The 27,112-nt window shown below is 38.2% G+C and overlaps 1 protein-coding gene and 1 long non-coding RNA gene across 12 annotated transcripts in view; one reads left to right on the top strand and one right to left on the bottom strand.

The window, feature by feature from the left end:
* Nucleotides 1–27,112, top strand: part of LOC132541871 (uncharacterized) — a 300,702-nt gene that overhangs the window by 107,028 nt on the left and 166,562 nt on the right. The gene's annotated exons all lie outside the window — the stretch shown is intronic.
* Nucleotides 1–27,112, bottom strand: part of CFAP20DC (CFAP20 domain containing) — a 307,663-nt gene that overhangs the window by 271,366 nt on the left and 9,185 nt on the right. For all 11 annotated transcript variants that reach the window (XM_060203003.1, XM_060203000.1, XM_060203002.1 and 8 more), the window contains exon 4: nt 20,294–20,366. Coding sequence is in view for 10 of the 11 variants with exons in the window: in XM_060203000.1 (XP_060058983.1) it covers nt 20,294–20,366 (73 nt within the window). In the remaining variant the exon portion in view is untranslated. The remainder of the gene's footprint in view (nt 1–20,293; nt 20,367–27,112) is intronic.

Raw genomic sequence — 27,112 nt, 5'->3', positions numbered from 1 at the left:
AAAAGGAAACATTGACAAACCCATAGGATAAGAAGAGTACAACTCCACACAATTCCATCGAAACTCTGCATCTCATCCCCTCCCTTAATAGCTTTCCTATATTTTATCCCTCTGGGAGTATGGACCCAAGGTCACTGTGGGATGCAAAAGTTGGAAGGTCTGGCCTCTGTAATTGCTTTCCCATTGAACATGGGTGTTGACAGGACGATCTATACTCCCAGTCTGTCTCTCTCTTTCCCTAGTGGGGCGGGGCTCTGGGGAAGCAGGGGCTCCAGGACACATTGGTGGGGTTGTCTGCCCAGGGAAGTCTGACTGGCATCATGCTAACATCTGGAACCTGGTGGCTGAAAAGAGAGTTAACATATAAAACCAAGGAAGTTGTAGACTAATCATGAACCTAAAGGCTGGAATAGTGCAGATGAAGAGTTGGGGGGGGGTCTTCATTTGTACGTAGCTAGCAGGCCTATTTTAGCTCTATTCCAAAGGGCCTGTGACTATACTAGTTTTTTTTTTTTTTTTGTCTTCCCCTGAGCCTGAAATCTGATTAATAGGAGTATACATAAACACCATTCCCACCACCAAAAGATTGTGTCCATCCCATCCTCCCCCCACCCCCCAGTGAAGCCATACTTCCACCCTCACCCTCAACCCTAGATTTCTATTTTGGCGCCCTACTCCAAATTCGGTCAAGACCGGCTTTGAGTTTACCTTTCTGTCCTTCTTTCTCCACTTCTGTTGATGAGTGGGATCATCCCATACTCATCTTTATCTTTCTGACCTAGCTCACTTAACGGAATTCTTTCTAGCTCCACAGGTCAGAGGTTCATTGTTCTTCCTAGCTGTGTAGTATTTCATTGTGTAAATATTCCACCACTTTCTCAGCTATTCATCTGTTGTTGGGCACCTGGGTTGCTTCCAGGTTTTAGCTATTATAAATTGTGCTGCTATGAACATAGGTGTACACATATTTTTTTGGTTGGGTGTTATGGAGGCTTAGGTGTATATCCCTAGGAGAGGAATTACTGGGTCATATGGAAGGTCCATGTCTAGCCTTGTAAGAGTTCTCCAGACTGCTCTCCTCAGAGGTTGGACTGATTTACATTCCCACCAGCAATGTAAAAGGGTTCCTCTGTCCCCCACAGTCTCTCCAGCATTTTTTGCTGCTGTCCTTTTTGATGTATGCCATTCTCACAGGAGTGAGGTGGTATCTCAGTGTTGTCTTTATTTGCATTGCTCTGACAATCAGTGACACGGAGCAATTTTTCATGTGTTTGTTAGCCTTTTGGATCTCTTCTGTAGTGAATGTTCTGTTCATATCCTCTGCCCTTTTTGGATGGGGTAATTTGCTTTTTGGTTGCTAAGTTTGCTGAGCTCTTGTATATTTTGGTGACTATTCTCTTGTCTGATCCCATTCTGTGAGGGGTCTCTTTGTTTTTGTGATGGTTTCCTTGGCTGTGCAGAAGCTTTTCAATTTGATGTAGTCCCACTGATGTTTGTTTTAGTCTTCCTTGCAATTGGGTTTGTATTATCAAAGATGTACTTGACAGTTTAGGTGGGAAATTGTTCCACCAATGTTTTCAAAAAGTATTTTGATACTTTTTGGTCTAATATCCAGGCCCTTGATCCATTTAGAGATGACTTTTGTTTCTGGTGAGATAAAGTGGTTCAGTTTCATTCCTCTGCATGTCTCAACACAATTTTTCCAGCACGATTTATTGAAGAGAGCCTCCTTCCTCCATTTAATACTTTGGGCCCCTTATCAAAGATTAGATGTCCATAGGTGTAGGGATTTAGTTCTGGGCTTTCAATTCTGTTCCACTGGTATGTGTACCTATTTTTTGTTCCAGTAGCAGGCTGTTTTGATTATGATGGCCTTCTAATATAGTTTGAGATCTGGGAGTGTGATGCCTCCTTTTCTGTTTCCTTTCCTCAAGATAAGTTTTGGAAATTCTGGGCGTTTTCTGGTTCCAAATAAATGATTGTAATTTTTGTTCTATTCTCTTAAAGAAGCTTGGTGGAACTTTGATGGGTATCACATTAAATTTGTGTATGGCTCTGGGGAGAATATTCATTTTGATGATATTAATTCTTCCAACCCATGAGCATGGGAATTCTTTCAATTGCTTGGTATCATTTTCTATTTCCTTGAATAGTGACTCATAGTTTTCAGTATACAAGTCTTTAAATTCTTTGGTCAGCTTTATTCCAGTTATTTTGCTGCAACACTGAATGGGAGTGATTTCTGGATATCCTCTTCTTCAGATTTAGTGTTTGCATAAAGAAATGTCACTGATTTTTGTACATTGGTTTTGTAGCCTCACACTTTGCTATATTATAAATTCCAGTAGTTTTCTGCTGGATTCTTTAGGTTTTTCTGTGTCTCAACTGTGGTTTCCCTAATACTGCCATTCCTTTCCTCCAATGTTGTTTTCATTTCTGTGATTAATAAGTTTATTATTGCTTGCATACTTTTCTTATCTATGGTTACTTCTGGCTGATTTGTAGTTTCTTCTGGGCTCTTGTCTTCATTCACTGGAGTAGCAGTTTTATTTGTTTTTGATCTACCCATTTTTTGATTTATGTGTTTCTTTTTTTATGCTCTGTTGTTCCTCAGCTGTTGTGTCTTGAGTACAAGCAACACTGTACTAAATACCTTTATGACAATTGCACTCACCAACCTCAGGATTTACAGTAGCAACTGAAGCAAGTATTGAAGCAGTTTAATCACTACCAGTTAGCCAAACAATTTCTCCAGTCCGTGAAAAAATAGTAACCAAATCCCATTGAAGAAGAAAGAGAAATGAAAGAAGGGATAGCAAGAATAGACAGTTATGCAAATCTACTATCCCCTGTATATTCTAGGGGTAACAAGAGGGGAAAGGGAACTAGAGCATAGATACACACATATAGAGTCCACTCTGAGTCAGATTTCTTCCCCAAAATAATTCACAAATTCAGAAAGGCAAAGAAGAAGGAAGGAAGAAGTATATGACAAGATAAAAAAAAAAAAAAAGAAAAAGAAAAAAGAGACAAGTGAGAGAAAAGGGAAAAGATAAGAAAAAGAGCTATAGTTAAAGAGCAGTGAAAGGAAAGGGTTTTTTTATTACTTTATTTTTAATTTAATTTAATTTAATTTTTTTAATTAGCTAGGAGGAGGAAGGAGGGGAGAGTCTATAGAGGAGGTAGGAGTAAGGAGACAAGTTCTTCCCACAATAGATAAGATGCCCACTACCCTAGCAATGAAAGATACCCTAAGAGTTAATTCTGGTCAACCTAAAGGGGGGAAGATATATGCCTTTATATAATATTTATAATAAAATAGAGCAGGGTAAAAAAAAAAAAAAAAAAAAACCCTGTCCTAGGTAACCTCAAACCTCGTGATCAGAGGCAGCTGATTGTTAAGAATGAGAAAAAAAAACCCTCAGGACTAGACAAGGATAGCTGAAATAGACAGTTATGCAAATCTACTATCCATTGTATATTCTAGGGGTGGCTAAAGGAGGAAGGGAAGTTGAGCAGAGACACTTGCAGTGAGAGTCCACACTGAGTCAGAATTCTTCCCCCAAATAATTCCCAAATATGTATCAGTGAATTCAAAAAAGCACACTGTTTGGTGGTGTGGGGGCTGGGGCCTGTGGCTTTGGAAGCTGTAGGATTAAGGAAGAAAGGATGACAAGAATGAGAAAAAGAGAAAAAAAGAGAGAAAAATGAAAGAGATAAGAAAAAGAACAGTCATAAAAGAGTGGTGAAAGGAGTTTTATTTATTTATTTATTTTTAATTATTTAATTAGCTATGTGGGGTGAGGTGGGGGGGTGGCTACTTAGAAAGAAAAAAGGCCAGAGGTTTCAGACTTAGAATGAATGATACTCCCTGGTGGGATAGGAATTTGGTAAAGACAGAAGCTCAGCAGGGGAGCCTGCTAGGAGCTGGTCCCCAGGGACTGGTTATGGGGGGGGGGGAGGAGGTGTGCTTAATAATTAAAAGGAAAACAATTTTTTTCCCTTTTTTTCTACTCTATTTCTTAACCCAAATTAAGTTATAGTCATCTCCTTGGTGTCACCGCTAGGACCCCTTATTGACTGGCCTACTAAAGGTAGAAAATCCTACCATTTCCAGGAGATGTGGTCAGAGCTCAAGCCACTAGCAGCTTCTCAGTCCGCCATCTTCTGGGAACCCCATACTTTTCTTATCTATGGTTACTTCTGACTGATTTGGAGTTTCTGTTGGGCTCCTGTCCTGATTTACTGTGGTAGCAGTTTTATTTGTTCTTGATTTAATCTTTTTTTTTATTATTTATATGGTTTTTATTTTTTTTGTTCTGTTGTTATTCAGCTGTTGTGTTTTGAGTACAAGCCATGCTATGCTAAACACCTTTATGACAAATGCAGTCACCAACCTCAGAAATTACAACAATAGTAATTGAAGCAAGGATTGATGCAGTTCAACCAATACCAATTAGCCAAACAACACCTCCAGTCCAAGAAAAAAAATAGCAAAGAGACCAAAAGAAAAAGAGAAAGGAAAAAAGGGAAAGCAAGAATAGACAATTATGCAAATCTACTGTGCACTATAAATTCTAGAGATAGAAAGAGGAGAAAGGGATGTAGTGAAGAGACACACACACACAGAGTCCACTCCAAGGCAGATTTTTTCATCAAAATAATTCACAAGCGAGTATCAGTGAATTCAGTAAGCAAAAGGAGGAGGAAAGAAGAAAAGAATTAAAGAAGAAGAAGAGCAGTGAAAGAGTTTTTTGTTTTTTTTTTCTTTCTGATTAGCTAGGAAGAGGGAAAAAAAGAGAGTGGAGAGAAGAGGGAAAGAGAAACAAGTTCCCCTCACAATGGATAGGACACCCATATCACCTAGCAATGAAAAAAACAACAACAGTTAATTTTGGTCAACCTGAAGAAGGAAGAGGGAAAAGGGACATGCATAGAAAATAATAGTAATAATAAAATAAGATAGAGTAAAAAACCCTAACAGTCAGTCTGCAGCTTGGACCACTCCAGATTGGCTTCACACAGCCTGAGCAAAGACAACCAATTATAAGAAGTATAAAAAAAAAACCTGCAGGTAGTCTTTTCCAGGTATTTTGTCACTCAAATAGAGCTCCAGCCACATAAAGAGAGAGAGAGAGAGAGAGAGAGAAGAGAAACGGTTTGAAATGACACCCCTGCTGTGCCAGGATATATGGTAAAGAAAATAGCTCCCCAGGAAGTCTCCTAGGAGCGGCTGGCCAGCCCTTCTGGGGTAGGAGGGGAAGGGGGGAGTTCAGAAACAGTGAAGCCAAAGATTTTCCTTTCTTTGTCCATTTGGTTTCTATTTGCCAGCCCATGAGTGGGTTATAGGACTCATTTTTGGTGTCATCTGGACACCCCCTATTCACCCTTTAATGGATGTGCCAGTTATCCTACCCTCTCCAGAGAATCCCAGCCTGTAGGCCACTTTTTTTTTTGAACTCATGCCACATGTTGTTTCCAAGTCTCCATCTCAACCTTGCTAATTCTTACCTAAAGAATGAATTTAACTTATTCCTAGTGGTTTAAGAGACAGGGGGAGGGGTGAAAACTTGACTATAGTAACTGAATTTACTTCTTATAAGTGAAAGTTCAAACCACTTGTAGAAATTAAGTCACATTTAAAAAGTGTTAGAAACCAAAACTATAAAGTCATATGTAAAGGAGTACTGGATTTTAATCTTGACTTTGCCTCTAAGGAACTCTTGGGTCCTGATGAATGTGTCACACACTTTTTCTGAATCTCTGTTTTTTGTTAATTTGTTTTTTTCAATAATAAAGAGGGAGCAGCCAAGGAAGTAATTTAGTAAGTAGGTAAGGTGCAGAGCTTGTACTGTGGGACCCTGAATTCAACACCTGGTATTATATACTGCTGTGTTCTCTCTCTCTCTCTCTCATTTGTAAATAAATCTTAAAATTTTTTAGACTATTTTTAAATGTAAAAAGTAAAATATGGATTTGAACAAAATTTGTATAACCCTTATCATAACAGACAACTGAAATGCCAAATGTTTTGAAGGTTTATGCAAATACATCAACTTCTAAAAGACAGTAAATATGTACATTTAACACAAATCAGCATGTTTATGGTAAATCAGTAGTCATAGAGATAGCTCAGCAGGTTGGTGCCCACACCGCCATGTGTGAAAGCTAGCCTTGTGTCCTAGTACCATAAAGGAGATGATAATGCAACAGAAAATGCTATGGTGCTGCACTGTCTCCTTCTCCTCTGTCTCTATCTAACTGATAAAAGTAGGCTGAAGTAATAAAATTGTGTATGTATGACATTGCAGTTACACACACACTTCACATACGGGTTTAACAATACAAGAAAAAGAGGTGTTTTTTTTTTCTTTTTTCCAAATTATAAAACAATGGTACTTAACCTTTACATAGAAGAGAATGGTAATATCTCTGTATAAGAAACAGAACAGCTGTTCCTACTTACTGCTGACAAATGCAACTGAACTCCAGCCATACTGAGAATTTCTATCACTGCTGTTGTTTCAGTTTAGTGTAATAGCTTTTTAAGCTTGAAACAGATATAAAATGCAAGATTACTAATGTGTTCAAATAAAAAATGAGCAGCTTACTTGGTTTTAATTACAGTTCTTTTGAGAATTCTATTATGGGTTTATCATCAGAGTTTTCATATAAGAGCTAAGTGAAGATGGAGTTTATTGTGAAGATGGAGTTTATTATTTAGTCTTGTCTTGAACACATTACTTGCATATAGTCCTACATGTGACCATTCTGAGAAAATTCAAGACAATTTATTTCTCTTTACCCAAGATCTCGTACCTCTTTCTCATTCCTTTAACTAGGCACCACCCTGCCAGTATGAGAATGCACTTTACACATGATGGGGTACATAAGAAGTTAAAGCAAGACTCAGTCATTAATTTTCCTGGAACTAAGAGTTAAGAAAAGAAAAATTAGATCTTTTCCTAGCCTGTCTACTGCTTCTTGTTCTTTTTTTTTTTTTTTTCCTTTTCATCTGTTATTGCTAATTAGAGAACTATACTAATACTAACAATATATGAACATAGTTAAATGCAACATGGAAAATCTTATTGATGGCTCACTAAGCACCATTCACAACTAAGTGTTGTGAATATTACAATAATGAAAATGTTCCTATATTCTGGAAGCAAGTATGTAAACAATTTAGGGCCCACTCAGAAAGGAGGTTTATTATAACTGGAAGATATGGAGAAGATTCATGGAACATATGCATTTTAGTCCAGTCTTTATAAATTATTAAGAGTTTCAGAGGGTGAAAAATGGAATCCAGTTGGGCCAAAACTTAGATCAAAGGCACAAGAGCCTGTGAGGTATTTTGAAACCAGGTATCCACAGCAAAAGGAAAGAGCAGAATGAGAAGGGGGGGGTATCTCAGGTCTGAAAGCTTAGGGTATCCAGTGACTAACAACTTTATGGGGCATTTGTTTGAAAACTGGGCTACAACAAACATGTCTTCTCCCACAGACTAACTCTAAAACTTAAAATTCAAATAGGACTCATTTAAAAACTAAAAAGCAAAGCTTCACAAGTAAAGCAGGGCTGCAGGTGTCTCTTTTTCTTTCTCATCCTCTCCATCTGCTCCTCTCCTCAATGTCTCTTTCCAATAATTAATTAATTAAACAAACAAAGCAAGTACCAGGGAAATAACTCAAACTTAGAGCCCAGGATTAGTATGCTTGAGGCCCCAGAGGCCTTAGATTCAATCCCTGGTACCACCATATGCCAGAGCTGAGTGGAGGTCTGGTCACTCATTTTCTACTAATTAATTAGTTAATTTATTAATTTTTTTAAAAATCCAAAGTGTTGGGGGAAAGCTCACTTAGAAACTGTGCTGCTTTGTCATTTATGTAAAATATTTGAACCTGGTCCCCACAACATTGAAAGAAGCTTCAGTGCTGTGTTCTCTTTAATATCCTCTTTTCTCTCTGTCTGTCTCTGTGTCTGTCTCTCTCTTTCACTCTGCCTCTCTCTTTCTTTCTCTGCCTCTACTTAAAATTAAATAAATAAACCCTAAAAGCAGGCATTAAGAGTTCCTAGCAGCATATAACTCAAATGTAGTTGAAATTTGCAATGTCAACTTTATCTAACCAAATTTTAAGAAATTGAGTTATATCATTGTATTACAAATTTTTCAGAGAATAATGGCATCCTCTACTTAAAGAAACATTTTAATACTCATATGTCTATAAGACTGAGAGGAAAAAGAACAGATTGTTCTGTTTGAAGAAACAAAAGTGACTCAGGCCTGTATAATAACCAATGGTTTATTCTTTCCAGCAAGCTCTAAAACTTCATTTCTATGAATGGAAATTGAACATATGTCACCACCTTACCAATTTGAAACCACTGACATCTTCCCTTTTACACCCATAAGCAGCATGTCACATCATAAACTGAAACCTTGCTTAAAGGAGTCTAACAAAGAGAATAGCTAAAAGGAGGAAATTAACATCTACAGATTATGTGCTATGTGCTAGCTACAATGTGAGATCTCTATAAAGTCCAGTGAGCTCTGCTGTTGCCTATTATTATACTGTCCATAAGCAAACAAGAGTCACTTCTCTTTTCAAGTTTATGTTGGTTAAATCCTTCAAGGCAGAGAATCTGCAGGAACCAAAAGTTAATTACATGCACAAGGAAAATATACCTTTTCACCTCTCTTTAGGGACATGTACCATGATAATGTTCTGTGAAAACAAAACAAAACATGTCCAAATTATCTCAAAATATTTTAGAAAATAAATTCCAAAATCCAATATTCCTGCTCTCATATCTGCATTTAGAAACATCAAATCAAAAGTTAATATTTACTGCACACTATTTAGAATTATCTAAGTTTACACACTTGCCCAGGGTCACCAAGCTAATATGAGGCAAACCCACTGGTTCCCAGGCCTAGAATTTGATTCATCAAAGAACTTTAGAACTACGAGCAGCAGATCGCTTTCTCTCCTCTCCTATCCTCTCCCGGATCAACTAGGAATACCAAAGGAGACCACCCGGACCGAAACAAGACAGGACTAGAATGACCACAGGAACCCAGTAAATCACCCGTGAGTACAAACACGCGTGGCTGGTGACAGAGAGGAGAGAGGGGCCTAAGGAGAGATTAAGTGACTGCTCACAGTTCAACAGTTTGTCAGTGGAGACACCACCTCCAGTCTGCTCCACCAACAAGGGGACAGCTGAAGGGAGGAAAGGACTCCCCAGAGACTCACCAAGTGCAACTCTGAGTCTCCATTGCTACTACCCTCAGAATCTGGAGCAGCAACAGGGAGGGACACCAGGGCACAGAGATCTAACCGGGAAACTCAGGAGAAGACCTATACCTCTGTGGCATAGCTGAGGGGCTGTGAAAGTCTCTTTGCATAACCACTGGATTATCTCTGCCACACCCTGCTTTATTTCTTGGTCAGGAGTCAGTGATTAAACAAAGAAGCCTATTGATAGTTTAAAAGCCCTCAGGCTCCCATAGCCTACAGGGGGAAAAAAAAAGGCTTTTACACCACTGAACTCCAACTCAGGGATTGAAAAAACTGTTAACTTATATAAAATGGTTAAAACAACAAGAAAAAATTATTGGAGACTCGAACCAGGACAAGAGTCCAGCTAAAAGTCCTCCAGAGGGTGAAGCACAAAACAACGAGTTCAACATCCAAACATTAGCCAAGGAAATAATAACAGGAGTGAGTAAAGAATTTGAAAAAATTGTAATCAGAACTGCAGGAACAACAAATGAGAATATGGAAGAAAATTCTAATAATCTCATGGTTATTAGAGAGCTGAAAGCTGAAATCGCTGAGCTAAGAAGGCAACTAGCTGAACAAGCTAAAACAGTATCAGAGCAGAGCAACAAAATAGATGAACTCCAGAAAGCAGTAGAGGGCAGAGAGAATAGAATCAATGAGGCTGAAGACAGAATTAGCAAGATTGAGGATGAATTAGAGACAACTAAAAAAGAAGTAAGAGATCTCAAAAAGAGATTAAGAGATGCTGAAAACAACAACAGAGTCCTATGGGATGACTTCAAAAGAAACAATATACGCATTATTGGCTTACCAGAGGAAGAAAGAGAAGGGGAGGAAGAAAGCATTCTCCAGGCCATAATAGCTGAAAATTTCTCTAGTCTAGACAACACCAAAGACATAAAGATTCAAGAAGCCCAGAGGGTCCCAAACAGAATTAACCCAGACCTAAAGACACCAAGACATGTCATACTTAGATTGGAAAGGAATAAGGATAAAGAAAGGATCCTCAAGGCTGCAAGAGAAAAACAAAGAGTCACCTACAAAGGAAAATCCATAAGATTAGCAGCAGACTTCTCCATACAAACACTACAGGCCAGAAGAGAATGGCAAGATATCTATCGAGTGCTCAATGAGAAAGGCTTTCAGCCAAGAATACTATATCCTGCTAGATTGTCATTCAGACTAGATGGAAGCATCAAAACCTTCTCAGACAAGCAACAGTTGAAGGAAGCAACCATCACCAAGCCTGCCTTGAAAGAAGTTCTGAAAGGTTTCCTATAAACAACCAGACCACCACAAATAGAACATATATCAAAACACTCTAAAACTCTACAAGAATGGCGTTAAAATATCTTCAATCTTTGATATCAATAAATGTGAATGGCCTGAATTCACCTATTAAAAGACACAGAGTAGGAAGATGGATCAGAAAACACAACCCAACAATATGTTGTCTACAGGAAACTCACCTAACGTAACAAGACAAACACAGACTTAAAGTGAAAGGATGGAAAACTATCATTCAAGCCAATGGCCCACAAAAAAGGGCAGGAACAGCTATTCTCATATCTGACATGATAGACTTTAAAATACATAAGATTAAAAAAGATAGGAATGGACACTACTTAATGCTCAGAGGATCAGTCAATCAAGAGGACTTAATAATTATTAATATCTATGCACCCAATGAGAAGCCATCTAAATACATCAAACTTCTACTGAAAGAGCTACAGCAATATATTAACAGTAACACAATCATAGTAGGGGACTTCAACACCCCACTATCTCAACTTGACAGATCATCCAGGAAGAAAATCAGTAAAGACATAAGGGAGCTAAATGAAGAGATAGATAACCTAGAACTATTGGACATTTTCAGAGTCATTCAGAGCAAGTTGTGGTATATATACACAATGGAATACTACTCAGCTGTAAAAAATGGTGACTTCACCGTTTTCAGCCGATCTTGGATAGACCTTGAAAAAATCATGTTGAGTGAAATAAGTCAGAAACAGAAGGATGAATATGGGATGATCTCACTCTCAGGCCGAAGTTGAAAAACAAGATTAGAAAAGAAAACACAAATCGAACCTGAAATGGAATTGGAGTATTACACCAAAGCAAAAGACTCTGGGGTGGGTGGGTGGGTGGGGTGAATACAGGTCCATGAAAAATGATGAATGAAATAGTGGGGGTTGTATTGTTAAATGGGAATCTGGGGAATGTTATGCATGTAAAAAAAAAAGAAGAAGAAGTAGAAACGCAAAGCAGAAATTGACTGAGTTTGGAGTATGGCACCAAAGTAAGAAAGCAGAGGTACACTAGAGTTTGCAGTGAGTACCTCCCTAATACTTCCTCTCCACTTTTCCAAGCTTTGGGTCCATGATTGCTCAACAATTTGTTTGGCTTTGTATGTTAACTCTCTTTTCAGTCACCAGGTTCCAGGTATCATCAGGATGCCGGCCAGACTTCCCTGGATTGAAGACACCACCAATGTGTCCTGGAGCTCAGCTTCCCCAGAGACCCATCCTACTAGAGAAAGAGAGAGGCAGACTGGGAGTATGGACCGACCAGTCAACGCCCATGTTCAGCGAGGAAGCAATTACAGAAGCCAGACCTTCTACCTTCTGCAACCCTCAATGACCCTGGGCCCATGCTCCCAGAGGGATAGAGAATGGGAAAGCTATTGGGGGAGGGGGTGGGATATGGAGATTGGGCGGTGGGAATTGTGTGGAGTTGTACCCCTCCTACCCTATGGTTTTGTTAAAAAAAAAAAAAAAGAACTTTAGAACTCAAACACTGGTAGTTTGTGTGACTGTTATTTAACTGCACACTTTTTAAACACACATATGGTCTTCTGATTTTACAGATTAAGAACACTTACAGATACTTATGTGTAATTTCTGCATTTTATTTTAGCACTCAGCATTTATCCAGTTTATCTATAGAGTATTATAAAAATAATTTAGAAAAGTAAAATATACCAAATTAAGAACCAGAACACTTCTCATAGGACATATGCTTCACAGACAGAGTATATGGCATCTGATTTATATACCTACCACATGTGTTATCTAAAACTCACACATAAAACCTATTTTAAGGCATGCAAATTAAACATATATTATGAAAGGCAGTATGCAAAGCATCTGTAAATGCTCTCTTTACCAATGCATCTAACAAACTATACTGATTATGCAAGTACATTTAATTGGATATAATTAAAATAATGAGATTTAAATACTGATGATTTTAAAATGAAAAAATAGAAGTTGAAATGAGCCAGAAGATGCATTCAAAATGTTAACAAAACTTCTAATGTCTTTAGTACTTTAGGATACTACACTTACAGTTTTAAAAAGAACTGGTCACTTCTCCTGAGTTCTAAACACTTAGTGACACAAAAGATTTCATTGGAAAAATATACTTCATGCCTGGATATCTTTTTTTTTTTTTTTTTTTACAAATAACTTAAACATTATAGACAAATCATGATTTTCTTCAGTGGAAGGCAGCATAATGGCCGAAAAGGAGCTAATTTCCTGAAGGAAGAATGGTGCTTGGCTAAATGGACACAATCTAAAACAGACTCACAATGTCATTCTGACCTAAAGACATAAAATTTAGGTGTTCTTCAAAATATGGTAGCTTTAAAATGGCTGCAGGAAAAAAATCACAGTTCTGCAGTTAAGAGACTCTATTCCATTTACTTTGTATAAAGTTTCAAAAGAGTCTGCTGTCTTCAATGACACTAAAGAAGGGACAGTAGGAGCAAACTTCAATAGGATAGAAGAAGCTGAGAGAGACTTCTGTTAAATTTCTCTTCTGACCTCTGTGGTTGGTTCTTTAGTAACAATACAAAAGATGATATAAGAGTAACTTTCATTAAATTGCTTTGAAGCCAGAGTTTTGTTTCGTATAATGGGTAGTACGTTTCAATTTTCCAGAAAAGAAAAGCTTTGAGATCCATGTGAATTAATCCTCCTAAAAATTCTTAACAGCAAAACAATATCCCAAATTAACTCTGGCAAGTAAGAGAAAAATGTTCATATTCCCATTTACTGAAGAGGAAACTGAGATGGATGTTAAGTGTCTAGACAAAGCCATATAACTATGTAATAGAGTGAAATAAAATACAAACTATGGAATGAGTATAATAAATTCTAGATTGACTTCTAAGCTAAAAATCATTACACTTCACTAACTTCACATTCAGAAAACTGCAATGAAGAGATCACAAAGATTCACTTGCAATTTGTAAAAGTGAGGTACCCTCTTAGTGGTCTCTGTTTTATATAGGGAATTATCTTATCAAATTCCAAGCAAAAACAGTACTCTAAACACCTAAGGACATAATTAAGTGAAAATTTCTGGCAATCATATCCCTCAGAACCTAAGAATCCTAGCCTCTACAAATAACACATGGCATCCTTCAATGGACTGAACAGTGTTTTCATTCTGCATATTAAGAATACTGGCTGTTAGTCAACAACTTATTTGGCTTTATATGTTAACTCTCTTTTTAGCCACCAGGTTCCAGATGCTAACATGATGCCAACCAGACTTCCCTGGACAGACAATCCCACCAATGTGTCCTGGAGCCCTGCTTCCCCAGAGCCCCGCCCCACTAGGGAAAGAGAGAGAGACAGGCTGGGATTATGGATCAACTTGTCTACACCCACGTTCAGCGGGAAGCAATTATAGAAACCAGACCTTCTACCTTCTGCATCCCATAATGACCCTGGGTCCATATTCCCAGAGGGATAAAGAACAGAAAAGCTATCAGAGGAGGGGATGAGATGAGGAATTTTGATGGTGGGAATTATGTGGAGTTGTACCCCTCTTATGCTATGGTTTTATCAATGCTTCTTTTTTATAAAAAAGAAAAGACAAGAAAAGAAAAAGAATACTGGCTGGCCTAAGTAAAAACAAGAAAAATGTTATGTCAGGAAAACCATTAACAACAAAATGTCTGTCAGAAGTCATTGAGACTGTGACAAAATCAGGACAGAAAAAGGTAGTAATGCAGATCAACAATGTTCAGTAAAATGAATATGATTTCTGTCAAAAAAAAAATGTAGTATTTAGGTGATTGGGAAGTAGTGCAATGGGTTAAGTGCATGTGGTGCTAAGTGCAAGGACCAGAGTAAGGATCCTGGTTCCAGCCCCCCCGGTTCCCCACCTGCAGGGTAGTTGCTTTACAAGCAGTGAAGCAGGTCTGCAGGTGTCTTTCTCTCCCCCTCTCTGTCTTCCCCTCCTCTCTCCATTTCTCTCTGTCCTATCCAACAATGACATCAACAATAATAACTACAACAACAATAGAACAACAAGGGCAACACAAGGGAAAATAAATAATAATTTTTTAAATTTAATATTCCAAAATCACTTCAGCATGATTGGCAGCATCAAATAAAGCAAAATGCAGTGGATTCTTTTCTAAGAGTTTAGGATCAGGATTACCCTCTCAAGCTCCAGATGTCTGCCCCCAAGCTCTAAAATACCTAACAACCCACACAGGGCAGCCCTGGGCTTCCCACTTGCACAACATGCTTTACAGAAGGAACACAAAAGGAAAGATACCATAAAAATCTGTTATCAGATCATTTAACTTCAGTTCCAACAGTGAGAATCTGGTACACTAAATATTTTCAGAAATGAGAATTGTTAAGAAATAAGGAGTTCACAACCAGGGTAACAAAAGGGAAAAAAAAAGGCCTCCCAGGGCAGTGGATTCGTGGTGCACCGAGCCCCAGCAATAACCCTGGAGGCAAAAAAAAAAAAAAGAAGAAGAAGGAGTTCAAAATGAAGGTTTATTTGCAGAATGCAAGGAGAGAACTCCTCCTCCTCCTCTCTCTCTCTCTCTCTCTCTCTCTGAGCTGAGACAGAATGAAAAACATGTCAGAACTTAGTACTAAATTTACCATGTGTTGGTATGATAAATATCCCCTTTGCTCTACATGTGAAATGCAATGTGTATGGATAATTGCAGATTAGTTTATGAAGCCTGGAAGCTACCTTACTTAGTCTTGGGTCCACGATTCTGAAGAGCATAAAAAGAAAAAAAAAGTAAGATCTAGGTTTAGACCAAAGTAAAATCAAAACAGAAGAACTAAAGTTTTTTCTTGAACTGTCATTTTTTATTAAAAAGTAGTAATATAATGTTTGAGAAGCAAAATACTAACAAAAAAACAGATTTGGGAAAAGTCTATAACTCAAGAGGATAAAGACAAAATAAATTTATTTAAAATTTATTATTTATTTATTTTTTGGATAGAAACAGACAGAGAAAAACAGAGGGAAGGGGGAGAGAGAGACACCTGAAGCACTCTTCACCACTTGTGAAGCTTCCCCTTTGCAGGTGAATACCAGAGGCTTAAACCTAGATCTTTGCACACTATAACATGTACATTCTACCAGGTGTGCCACAACCTGGCTCCTAAGAAAAAAACAACTTAAAGTAAAAGAATATTCCTTCCTGAAACAACTCTAATGGCAATACCGTCTGTATATGAGGTCCCTCAAGAAGATGGAGTACTTTTATGTTGTACTAAGATTGTAATAAAATATTCATTGCATATCTACCACACATGTATGTATGTATAGCTAGATTAAAAAACTAAACTCTTAACTTCAAATGTGTCTATTCATTCATATTTTAGAGCTTTTGTGCCAAGTAAGTTAGGTGCTGGGCTATCATGCTACATGGAACAGATATTACCCCTATTTTCATGGAACTCAAAGTCTGTAAACCATAAGCCAAAGTTGAACAGTGTTGTGGTTGAATGAAAAAATGACTATCTAGAAAAAGACAAACCTCACTTGGTTTAAGAAAATCAAATGAGTCCTTTCTGGAGAAAGCACACTCCAGCTGAGGTGGAAAACTGAAGAGAAACTAGCAAGCAAAGAAATAGGAACTATTAGCTACTTGTGTATAACATCTTAAGAGTAGCTGATTATTGGTGAGTCCAGCCTACAGAAGTATGAGAAAAAGGAAGAGGTGAGAGACTGGAGCACTAAGGACTCTAGAGCTTATTCTTGATACCCAGGAATTCCAGCCATTTTGTTTGTCTATTTTTACAAAGAAGACCACAATTACAATATGGAGGTTAGACTGAAGAGGACAAGAAAAATATCTGGAAATCCACTGGGATACTCTCATACTAGACCAGCAAAAATGTGGTGGTGGTTTGAATTAGGAAAGCAGTGAGAGGGTGAAGAGAAGTGTACAGATTCAAGCTATAGTATCTTCCCAATGCCTACTACACTGCCTGCCAATAGGGATTCAATAATTTGTTGACAGAATAAAGAAGTGATTCCTCAAGCAGAGTCATTACCATTTCTATAGCACCCACTAATCCACAGATGAGCAATCCACCTCTGAGCAGTATAATCAGTCAGCATACAGGAGAGACCAGAAGATGGTGAGGAAATTACTCTAAAATTCATAAACCAGCTGGCAAGACTCCACTTATGAAACCTACTTGATGTGTAAATGTATTTTTTGTGAAACAAAATGCCTTTTCGATTCTGACAATGGACAATTTTAGAAGCCAGATATCTTCCTGTTATGTGACTTTCCAAGCTTGTTAGAGAAATGTATTATTTAAAATAGCCTGAAGCTATACTGCTAGAAATATAGTAAAATACCAAAGGTGTTGAGAGAAAGTCATTTCATTTAAGAAAAAAGCCATAGTTAGAGGATGTATACTTGTTATTCTACTTCCTGGAAAATGTAGTCTCTGTCATTCTTTCCTAAAATAACAAAACATCTTGATTATCTATTAAAACAAATCAAATACAGTGTCTGTGTATTTTAATCTGGTATATTCAGAAGGTCAGGACAAAGAATAAGAACAAGGAATATCTTCCCTATGCTATTTCATAAAGTTGAACTCTTGTCAACACATATACTAAAATTATAAAAATAAAACCATTTGGGTTGAGGGTGAGGGTGGATGTTTGGCTTCATGGGGTGGGGGTGGGTGGGATGGGACACAGTCTTTTAGTGGTGGGAATAGTGTTTTTGTATACTCCTATTAATCTGTAATTATATAAATCACTATTTAATTAATATGAGAGGGGAAAAAATTGATTGAATGTCTCAAACTTTTTAATGCACAGACCATAGGCTGACTCTTTGATATTTTGACTCTCTTAAAAGCTTAGACCAGGGAACACAGAAGCAACCAGTGGCATAGCTATATACAAATAATATCACAGGACATAAATTATGGTGATGTTGAGTATGATACATCAAATCCTAACAAAAGGATTTTCCAAAGTTAATGCAATTGCCAAATAATGTGATTACAGCAATAACTATCTATTGCTTTCTTAAACCCTAAGACAGCAGGAACCTCCCACTTCCTCTATAGGGCCTATATTTCCCCAGTTCTGGAACCTCTACAGTGGGGCTCACTTTCCTGCAAGCTTCTCTTATTTCATACCAAATGATAATGCATCTGCTGATCCCAACCTAATGAACACAATGAGTACCACCACAGCATGCTTCACTTCAGACTGTGTCCAGAGACGTCAGGCATGGAATGTCAACCCTTCAGCTTCATTACTCTGGCGAGACCTTTCCTTACATAGTATTCTCTAATTCCATTCCAGATGGTTCACTTCCTAACAAAGTCCCAAAATCTAGATATAGACCAGGTCCCATGAGATAGGGCATATGTTCACATGTATCCATAAATTAGGCAAAATATATACCTGAAAGCCAAAGTACACAATAGTCTGCAGTGAGTCAGTATGAAGTTCATAATGAAACAGTGTCTACTTAGACTTAGATACCCTCCTCACTTACTTCCTATTACAGTTCTCTCACTCACTCCAAAGTTAACCTTATCAAAGCAAGGACTGCAAAAGCTGAATAAGGGCAAGAGACTGGCATACTTTAATAATAACTCTTTAGTCACTATCAGGCCACCCCATCAGCTGGGGCCCTATTCGGGGAGTCCTGAGATTCCCAAATGATGGGCCTAGACCTCGAATAAATCCATCTCTCCATTGTTATTGGTCATCGCTATCAGGAGCAACAAAACAGACCCCTTTATGGGCCCCTATTGGACCTTACCCTCAACTTGGATCAACAATGGTAGAGAATGTTCCATCCTCTGAAGGGAGGCTGGACAACATACTCTATGCTACACCTGAGGAAGATGGGTCCTGATATTGGGGCAGCTTGGAACGTTCCTACTCATTACCACAGATGTGAGATCAGGTCTACAGGGATGCAGGGGTCACATAGGTTCCTAAGATGAATATGGGCCCCAGATCAGATCAAATCAATGGGGTTTACAGTCAACAATATTTATATACCTTTCCCTATTTGGGAGCTACTCTCTTCCCTGATCTAGCTTTCTAGTACTTTTCCTAGCCATGTCAACATCTCCCCAGACAAAAACTTGGATCCACCTGCATATCAAATTTCAGGCTCTAGGGAAAAAAAAGCTAGTATAGCTAGAGGCCCTTTGGAATAGAACTAAAATATATCTACTAGCTATCTAGAAAACGGAGACACCCCCCCCCCCAACTCTTCATCTGAACTATTCCAGCCTTTAGGTTCATGATTAGTCAAAAACTTGTTTGGCTTTATATGTGAACTCTCTTTTCAGCCGCCAGGTTCCAGATGCTACCATGATGCCATCCAGACTTCCCTGGACAGATGACCCCACCAATGTGTCCTGGAGCTCTGATTCCCCTGGACCCCGCCCCACTAGGGAATGAGAGAGACATGCTGGGAGTGTGGACCAACCTGTCAATGCCCATGTTCAGTGGGGAAGCAATTATAGAATCCAGACCTTCCACCTTCTGCACCCCACAATGGTCTTTGGTTCATACTCCCAGAGGGCTAAAGAATGGGAAAGCTATCAAAGGAGGGGATAGGATACAGAGTTCTGGTGGTGGGAACTGTGTGGAGTTGTACCCTTTTATCCTATGGTTTTGTCAGTGTTTCCTTTTGATAAATTAAATTAAATAAATATAAATAAAACCATTTGGAAAATTCAAATGTATGACAATATGGCAATAAGAACAAGAGAATATATGATTATAGTCAACTGAATTTAAAATAATCTCACCATCCTGGAAAATACTTTCCTACCATTAAATAGGACAAAGACATTAATAATCAGGTAACAAATAATCAGGTTTACTCTTATCAGCTGCTCTTTTGCTAGGGTCAGTTAAACCTAAGATATCTGTCAGGATGTCAATAACTAAAGCTTTCACATAAGCAAAAAACAATGAATACCTCAAATTTATTATGGAAATTTTTCCTTGCCAGTGTAACTAGTGAAAAGACTTACTTGCATTAACACGAAAATAAATGTCCATATTCAAACTTTGAACAGCTACTAGTTATAGAAAAACTAGAAGAGTTAATAATGAAATCTTAAACAATATTGAATTCTATATGAGTATACAAATAAAATATTTTCCTTTCTAGAAAAATCCAAAACAGATAATTTGACTATTTAAAAGTTCTAAGATCTCTCATTTTTGTTAATTTGTTCATAGTAAGAACATTTGAAACAAATATATTCTAAACCAACCATATATAAACAAGAAGGACTGACTAAATTTCTAAACTGAAACAAATGTCATAAAATGCAGTATTTCAAACAACTTCAAACCAAACACCACTTTGACTCATAGACAGTACAACATACAGCATCACCCCTCACTTGAGCCACAATCAAAAACTTTCAGATTATTTATTTCTTCAAGTAATAGATTTTTATTGTCAAATTCAAAATCCTTTGATATTTGCAAATTAGATGGAATTTGTGTTTCTTCCCTATGGAAATGCCAGACTATAGTGTTATCTAAGAAATACGATTAGATTAGTTTAATTACTTCATGTCGGCTTGATAAGTCTCTGCTCTTTAATGCAAAAACTGCCACTTGTAATTAATGACTGGGTGTACTGCTTCAATTGATCAAATGTCTAATACACATGAAACATTGAAAGGAGTGAGTTCTGTATATCTTACAGCAATTCAGTGGAGAAGTCTTGTCCCAGGGGTATGTAAATCTGAAGCACAAGAAACCTCTGGATGAGTCCAACTAGAAAGAGAGGGAGAAAATACATTCAAGTGTTTATATGTGCACTTAAACAAACATAACCACACACTGTCAAAGTGAAGTACTATAGAACTGCCTTGGCACTGCATGTGAGTTACAACCTCATGTCCCATCTGTGAGTTTGGTGAATTTTCACCAGGATGCTGGCCAGGCTTCCCTGGATTGAAGACCCCACCAATATGTCCTGGAGCTCAGCTTCCCCAGAAACACACCTTACTAGGGAAAGAGAGAGGCAGACTGGGAGTGTGGACCGACCAGTCAACGCCCATGTTCAGCGGGGAAGCAATTACAGAAGCCAGACCTTCTACCTTCTGCAACCCTCAATGACCCTGGGTCCATGCTCCCAGAGGGCTAGAGAATGGGAAAGCTATCATGGGAGGGGGTGGGTTATGGAGATTGGGTGGTGGGAATTGTGTGGAGTTGTACCCCTCCTACCTTATGGTTTTGTTCATTAATCCTTTCTTAAATAAAAAATTTTAAAAGAAGAAAATTTAAAAATGATAATTTTTATTTGCTATCTTTATTAGATTCTAGGAGAATGTATACATATGACCGCATTCAATAGAGACATATAAAATTGAACTACAGATTCCCATCAAACACAACCATAAAAGCATGTAGCAATTACTTTTTATTCACCACCAGTTTTAACTGTACTAAACAACCTAATAAAAAAACAGTAGATCAGGGAGTCGGGCGGTGTGGCGCAGTGGGTTAAGTGCATGTGGCGCAAAGCGCAGGGACCGGCGTAAGGATCCCGGTTCGAGCCCCCGGCTCCCCACTTGCAGGGGAGTCGCTTCACAGGCGGTGAAGCAGGTCTGCAGGTGTCTATCTTTCTCTCCCCTTCTCTGTCTTCCCCTCCTCTCTCCATTTCTCTCTGTCCTATCCAACAACGAATTGTGTCAACAAGGGCAATAATAATAACCACAACGAAGCTACAACAAGGGCAACAAAAGGGGGGGGGGGGAAATGGCCTCCAGGAGCGGTGGATTCATGGTGCAGGCACCAAGCCCAGCAATAACCCTGGAGGAGGAAAAAAAAACAGTAGATAAAAAAAAAAAAAACATTCTAATTACAATTCCAGCTGAATAGCTGAAGAGCCATATGCAGTTCACATGGCTTTAAGTGTGTCCACACTGTGATGAATCGACAAATATGTAGTGTTTTCATTTAGAATATCTTTAGTTAACTGGTGCTTATTTTAATATTCACAAATTAATAACTGGAAGTTTTTATTCTCCTTCATCAGATTTATCTGGATTATAAATAGAGAAAAAAATTCCCATTCCACTTTCAATAGCTGAAGTATATAGCACCTTTAAAAAGCAATCGGTTCTACATTACTTCTTCAGATACATTCATTTTATTCCTTTTTCTTATGTTTTGAATTTTTGCATCATTTCTCAATTATGGTTTTACTAGTTACTTCAACATCAATTACTACAAAAATGCTTTTTAGGAGGTTTTTTCCTGATGTGGGACATTTGGTTGGAAATGGAAAACTCGTAATTTATGAGTGAATCTCTCCTAAAAATATGTAATAGTTAATGTTAACACAAGGTAAAAATACTTCAAAGAAAGGAACTTGTCTAAAGAGTAGATTATTTTGTATTTATTCTAACTTAATGGATATAACAAATCCAAGTATTTTAAGGTAATAATAAGGTAATAATAAAAAACATGGCTGGGATATATATCCCTCTGGCTTATAATTACTGTAGAAAATGATTTTTGCAATGGTCCTAAAAATCCTAAACAGTTTCTATGTTCTATCCTAATCCTATTGACTCAAATTAAAATCAAACAATACTTGGGTAATATTTTACTTAAAAGAATTAGCTTATAAATGGTTCCAGAGAGTTAGAGACAAAATGAAACAGGTGAGAATAGGCTATGACTTTGGAAATTTTTCAGTAAATCAGATTCTATTATGTTGATGGGGTAAGCTGATGAGGCAACCAGAATCATGTGGTACAAAAATCAAAGTGAGATACTAAAAATGAGGCCAACCTAAATAAAACAAAACACTCAACCAACCATTCTCTTGCAGTGATTGGTCCTAAGGCAATTTTTCCATTGCACAATGGCTTCTGTAAATAGAGATGAGCAGGCACCAAGTTAAATGAAATCAGCCTTTATAAAATGTCCCTAATTTATTTCACAAATCTCACTGAATCAGCACTGCTCTCTTCAAACACAAAAAGCTACACATATAGGACATTTTTATATGAACATTTTTCAATATAAAAGGTGCTTGTCCTCAAAAAAAAGGAAAGCTTGTCATTCAGCTTTCTCATATATAGAAGTTCTAGTTCCAAAAGGCTGTACTTCTAAGATTAAAAGAAATATGACCATTAGGTACAGTGATGATTGGACAAAAAAAAGTCCTTTAATAACATTTGTCGTACCCTCATCCAGTGTGTCAGGAATGTTAAATAAACTATAGTAATATTTTTTCTAGTGACCTAGTAAATTCAGACTGACTCTTCATTTCTATATCATATTTAAAATCATTCTAAGAAAGGTAAATGTGGACATACTATAAGTAAAAAAAAAAAGTCTATCAGGAATATAATATTTATAAACAAACTTAATCTTTTTACTAAAATACTTAGTTTCATACAACTTCTAGATTTTTAAATACATATTTTAAAACTCATTTAACTGGCAAGACAACATTAGATTGTTAACAGTGGCTTTCAAGTTGTCTCATTATACTAAATGACCTCATGGAAAATTTAGTTTGTAAACCTCATATACATTTTACCTTCTTGGATTTTCTAGTCTAGCCCTGTGAGGGTAAGATCTAAGTTCTATGATCCATGGTCCTAGGAGGACAGAGAATTAGTGAAGGCTTTTTTGAAGAAATAGCATTGGAATTCTGTCAGAAAGATTATGGAGGAATTGGCTAGGCAAGGAATATGGGGGTTGCAGAGAGAAACACTTATTATAAGAAAAAGTAACAGAAGACAAAAGAGCTGATAGAGGAGACAGAAAAGGAAAAGCAGTAGCAAAGTCTAGTAAATGGCCAATAAATAAATCATATGGCATCTTAAAGACCATGAAAAGACTTACAGGTCATCCTAAAAATCACTGGGAAGCCATTCATATATTCATTCATTTTTTTTTTATTCAACAAAGATTTACTGTTCTGAGTGAACAAAACACTAAATTTCTATGATAGAGGAGCTGACTTTCCCTGGCAATGATACAAAAAACAATTAAAAGCATAATAATCAGTGTGTTAAATGATAAGTAGTATAGGGGATGAAGGGACTAGACTGCAGTAATTCCATGACAGGCTCCAAAAACTGCAGAAATAGAATAGGCCTCAGTTTCTCGAAAAACAAGTCCTGGAATTAAGGGTGGTTCCTGAAAACTAGAGCAGTTACTAGAAACTAGAGCAACTGCTGGAAACTAGAGCAGTTATTGGAAAATGAACCCAGGCCATGTGCGTCACAAGGTTGACCACAAAGACCAACTGCCATGCTAAGTTTCCCCATATAAGCCTTGTAGTACTAGGAGTCAAGGTCGAGCACCTGGAACAGCTGTGTCTGTGTCCATGGACGGTCTCGACCCTAGCTGTGTTTTTACATCACTCGCATCTCTTGGTGTCTTCCTTGGATAGCCTGACCCAACAGGGAAAGCAGAACATGACATCATGAATGAGGAAGGGATAAAGCACAGGTCAGGGTGAACCCTCACTGGGAAGATGTTATTTTTGTAAAGGCTCCAAGAATGAGAGAAAGTGATTCATGTAACCATTCAGACTAACAGGGATTCAGAGGTTATGCAGGCTCTTGTGCCAAATATGAATATATACAGGCCCTAGGTGAGACTGAATGGGGTAAATAGTTAATGGTCTTTATATACTTTCCTCACATATGGGAGCTACTCTCTGCCCTAATCCAGCTTTCTAGCCCCATTCTCAACTCTTAACACCAACTTCCCAGACAGGATTTTTAGTCTACCTACATGTTAGCTACCAGGCTCAGGTAAAAATGCCATGGGCCTATTGGAACATTCCTAAAACAGATTTACTGGCTTCTTCCTACCCAAAGACACCTAATTTCATCTACTCTATTCCTACCTTTGGGTTCCTGTTTATTAAACAAATTGTTCTGCTTTATGTCTTACTGTCTTCCAGTCACACAAATCCCAGACACTACTATGACTTTATCCTGACTTCATTAGGCAGAGTAACTCAGCTATGTATACTAAAGCTTCACCTCTCCAGAACCCTACCCCACTATGGAAAGACAGAAACAGTCTAGGGTTATGGATAGACCTGACAATACCCATGTCCAACAGAGAAGCAATTACAGAAGCCAGACCTTCCACCTTTTGCACCCCATAATGACCTTGGGTCCATACTCCCAGAAGGATAAAGAATAGGGAGGCTATCAGGAGAGGGGATGGGATAAGGAGTTCTGGTGATAGGAACTGTGTGTAGTTGAACCCCTCTTATTCTATGGTTTTGTCAGTGTTTTATTTTTATTAATAAATAAATAAATAGAAGAATAAGGGAGTTTCCAATGGAGGGGATGAGACACAGAACTGTGGTGGTGGGAACCATATGGAATAATACCTGTTATCTTACAATATTGTTAATCATTATTAAATCACTAATAAAAAATAGAAAGTTCTAAGTAAAAGGCTTAGCCTATACAGATGCTGAGGTGACAGAATAGAAAGCTGTGACTGAAAACAGCAAGGAGACATACATGGTTGCAATAAATTGAACAGGAGAAAGAGTAACATGAAAATGTCAGTAGTTAAGAGTGCTTTTGACATGCAGAAGAATGAAATTGAACCACTTTATCTCACCAGAAACAAAAATCAACTCCAAATGGATCAAAGACCTAGATGTCAGACCAGAAACAATCAAATACTTAGAGGAAAACATTGGTAAAACACTTTCCCACATACACCTCAAGGACATCTTTGATGAATCAAACCCAATTGCAAGGAAGACCAAAGCAGAAACAAACCAATGGGACTACATCAAATTGAAAAGCTTCTGCACATCCAAAGAAACTATTAAACAAACAGAGAGACCCCTCACAGAATGGGAGAAGATCTTCACATGCCAGACATCAGACAAGAAACTAATCACCAAAATATATAAAGAGCTCAGCAAACTTAGCACCAAAAAAGCAAATGACCCCATCCAAAAATGGGCAGAGGAAATGAACAAAACATTCACCACAGAGGAGATCCAAAAGGCTAACAAACATATGAAAAACTGCTCTAGGTCACTGATTGTCAGAGAAATGCAAATTAAGACAACACTAAGATACCACCTCACTCCTGTAAGAATGGCATACATCAAAAAGGACAGCAGCAACAAAGGCTAGAGAGGATGTGGGGACAGAGGAACCCTTTTACATTGCTGGTGGGAATGTAAATTGGTACAGCCTCTGTGGAGAGCAGTCTGGAAAACTCTCAGAAGGCTAGACATGGACCTTCCATATGACCCAATAATTCCTCTCCTGGGGTTATACCCCAAGGACTCCATAACACCCAACCAAAAAGAGGTGTGTACTCCTATGTTCATAGCAGCACAATTCATAATAGCTAAAACCTGGAAGCAACCCAGGTGCCCAACAACAGATGAGTGGCTGAGAAAGCTGTGGTATATATACACAATGGAATACTATGCAGCTATCAAGAACAATGAACCCACTTTCTCTGACCCATCTTGGACAGAGCTAGAAGGAATTATGTTAAGTGAACTAAGTCAGAAAGATAAAGATGAGTATGGGATGATCCCACTCATCAACAGAAGCTGACTTAGAAGATCTGAAAGGGAAACTAAAAGCAGGACCTGATCAAATTGTAAGTAGGGCACCAAAGTAAAAACCCAGTGGTGAGGGGTAGACATGTAGCTTCCTGGGCCAGTGGGGGGTGGGAGTGGGCGGGAGGGATGGGTCACAGTCCTTTGGTGGTGGGAATGGTGTTTATGTACACTCCTAGCAAAATGTAGACATATAAATCAGTAGTTAATTAATATGAGAGGGGGAAATCAATTGTATGTCTCAAAGTTTCTCAAAAGACAAACTGAATCTTTTTAATATATAGGCTACGTATTTGATATGCGGACTCTCTCAAAAGCCTAGACCAAGTAGATTAGAAGCTTCCAATAGCACAGCTATATACAAGATACTGGGTACTGTACAGCAAACCATAACAAAGGGACTTTTCAAAGTTAACCCAATTAACAAATAATGTGATAATAATATTAACTATTGATTGTCTTTTTGAACCCTAAGACAGCAGGAACCTCACATCTTCACTATAGAGCCCCTACTCCCACCAGTCCTGGCACCCTTGGATAGGGCCCACTTTCCCGTATGCATCTCCCAATCCAAACCAAATAATATTGCATCCGCCGATCACAACCTAACCAAAGCAACGATTGCCATCTCAACATGCTTCACCTCAGAATGTATCCAGAGACTTCACGTGTGGAATGACAACCCTTCAGCTTCATTACTCGGGTTCCAGATGCCACCAGGATGCTGGCTAGGCTTCCCTGGATTGAAGACCCCACCAACGTGTCCTGGAGCTCAGCTTCCCCAGAGGCACACCCTACTAGGGAAAGAGAGAGGCAGACTGGGAGTGTGGACCGACCAGTCAACGCCCATGTTCAGCGGGGAAGCAATTACAGAAGCCAGACCTTCTACCTTCTGCAACCCTCAACGACCCTGGGTCCATGCTCCCAGAGG

This window comes from Erinaceus europaeus, chromosome 12 (genome assembly GCF_950295315.1).
Source record: "Erinaceus europaeus chromosome 12, mEriEur2.1, whole genome shotgun sequence".
NCBI classification, from domain to species: Eukaryota; Metazoa; Chordata; class Mammalia; order Eulipotyphla; family Erinaceidae; genus Erinaceus; species Erinaceus europaeus.
This window is presented reverse-complemented; position numbering and strand designations above follow the sequence as displayed.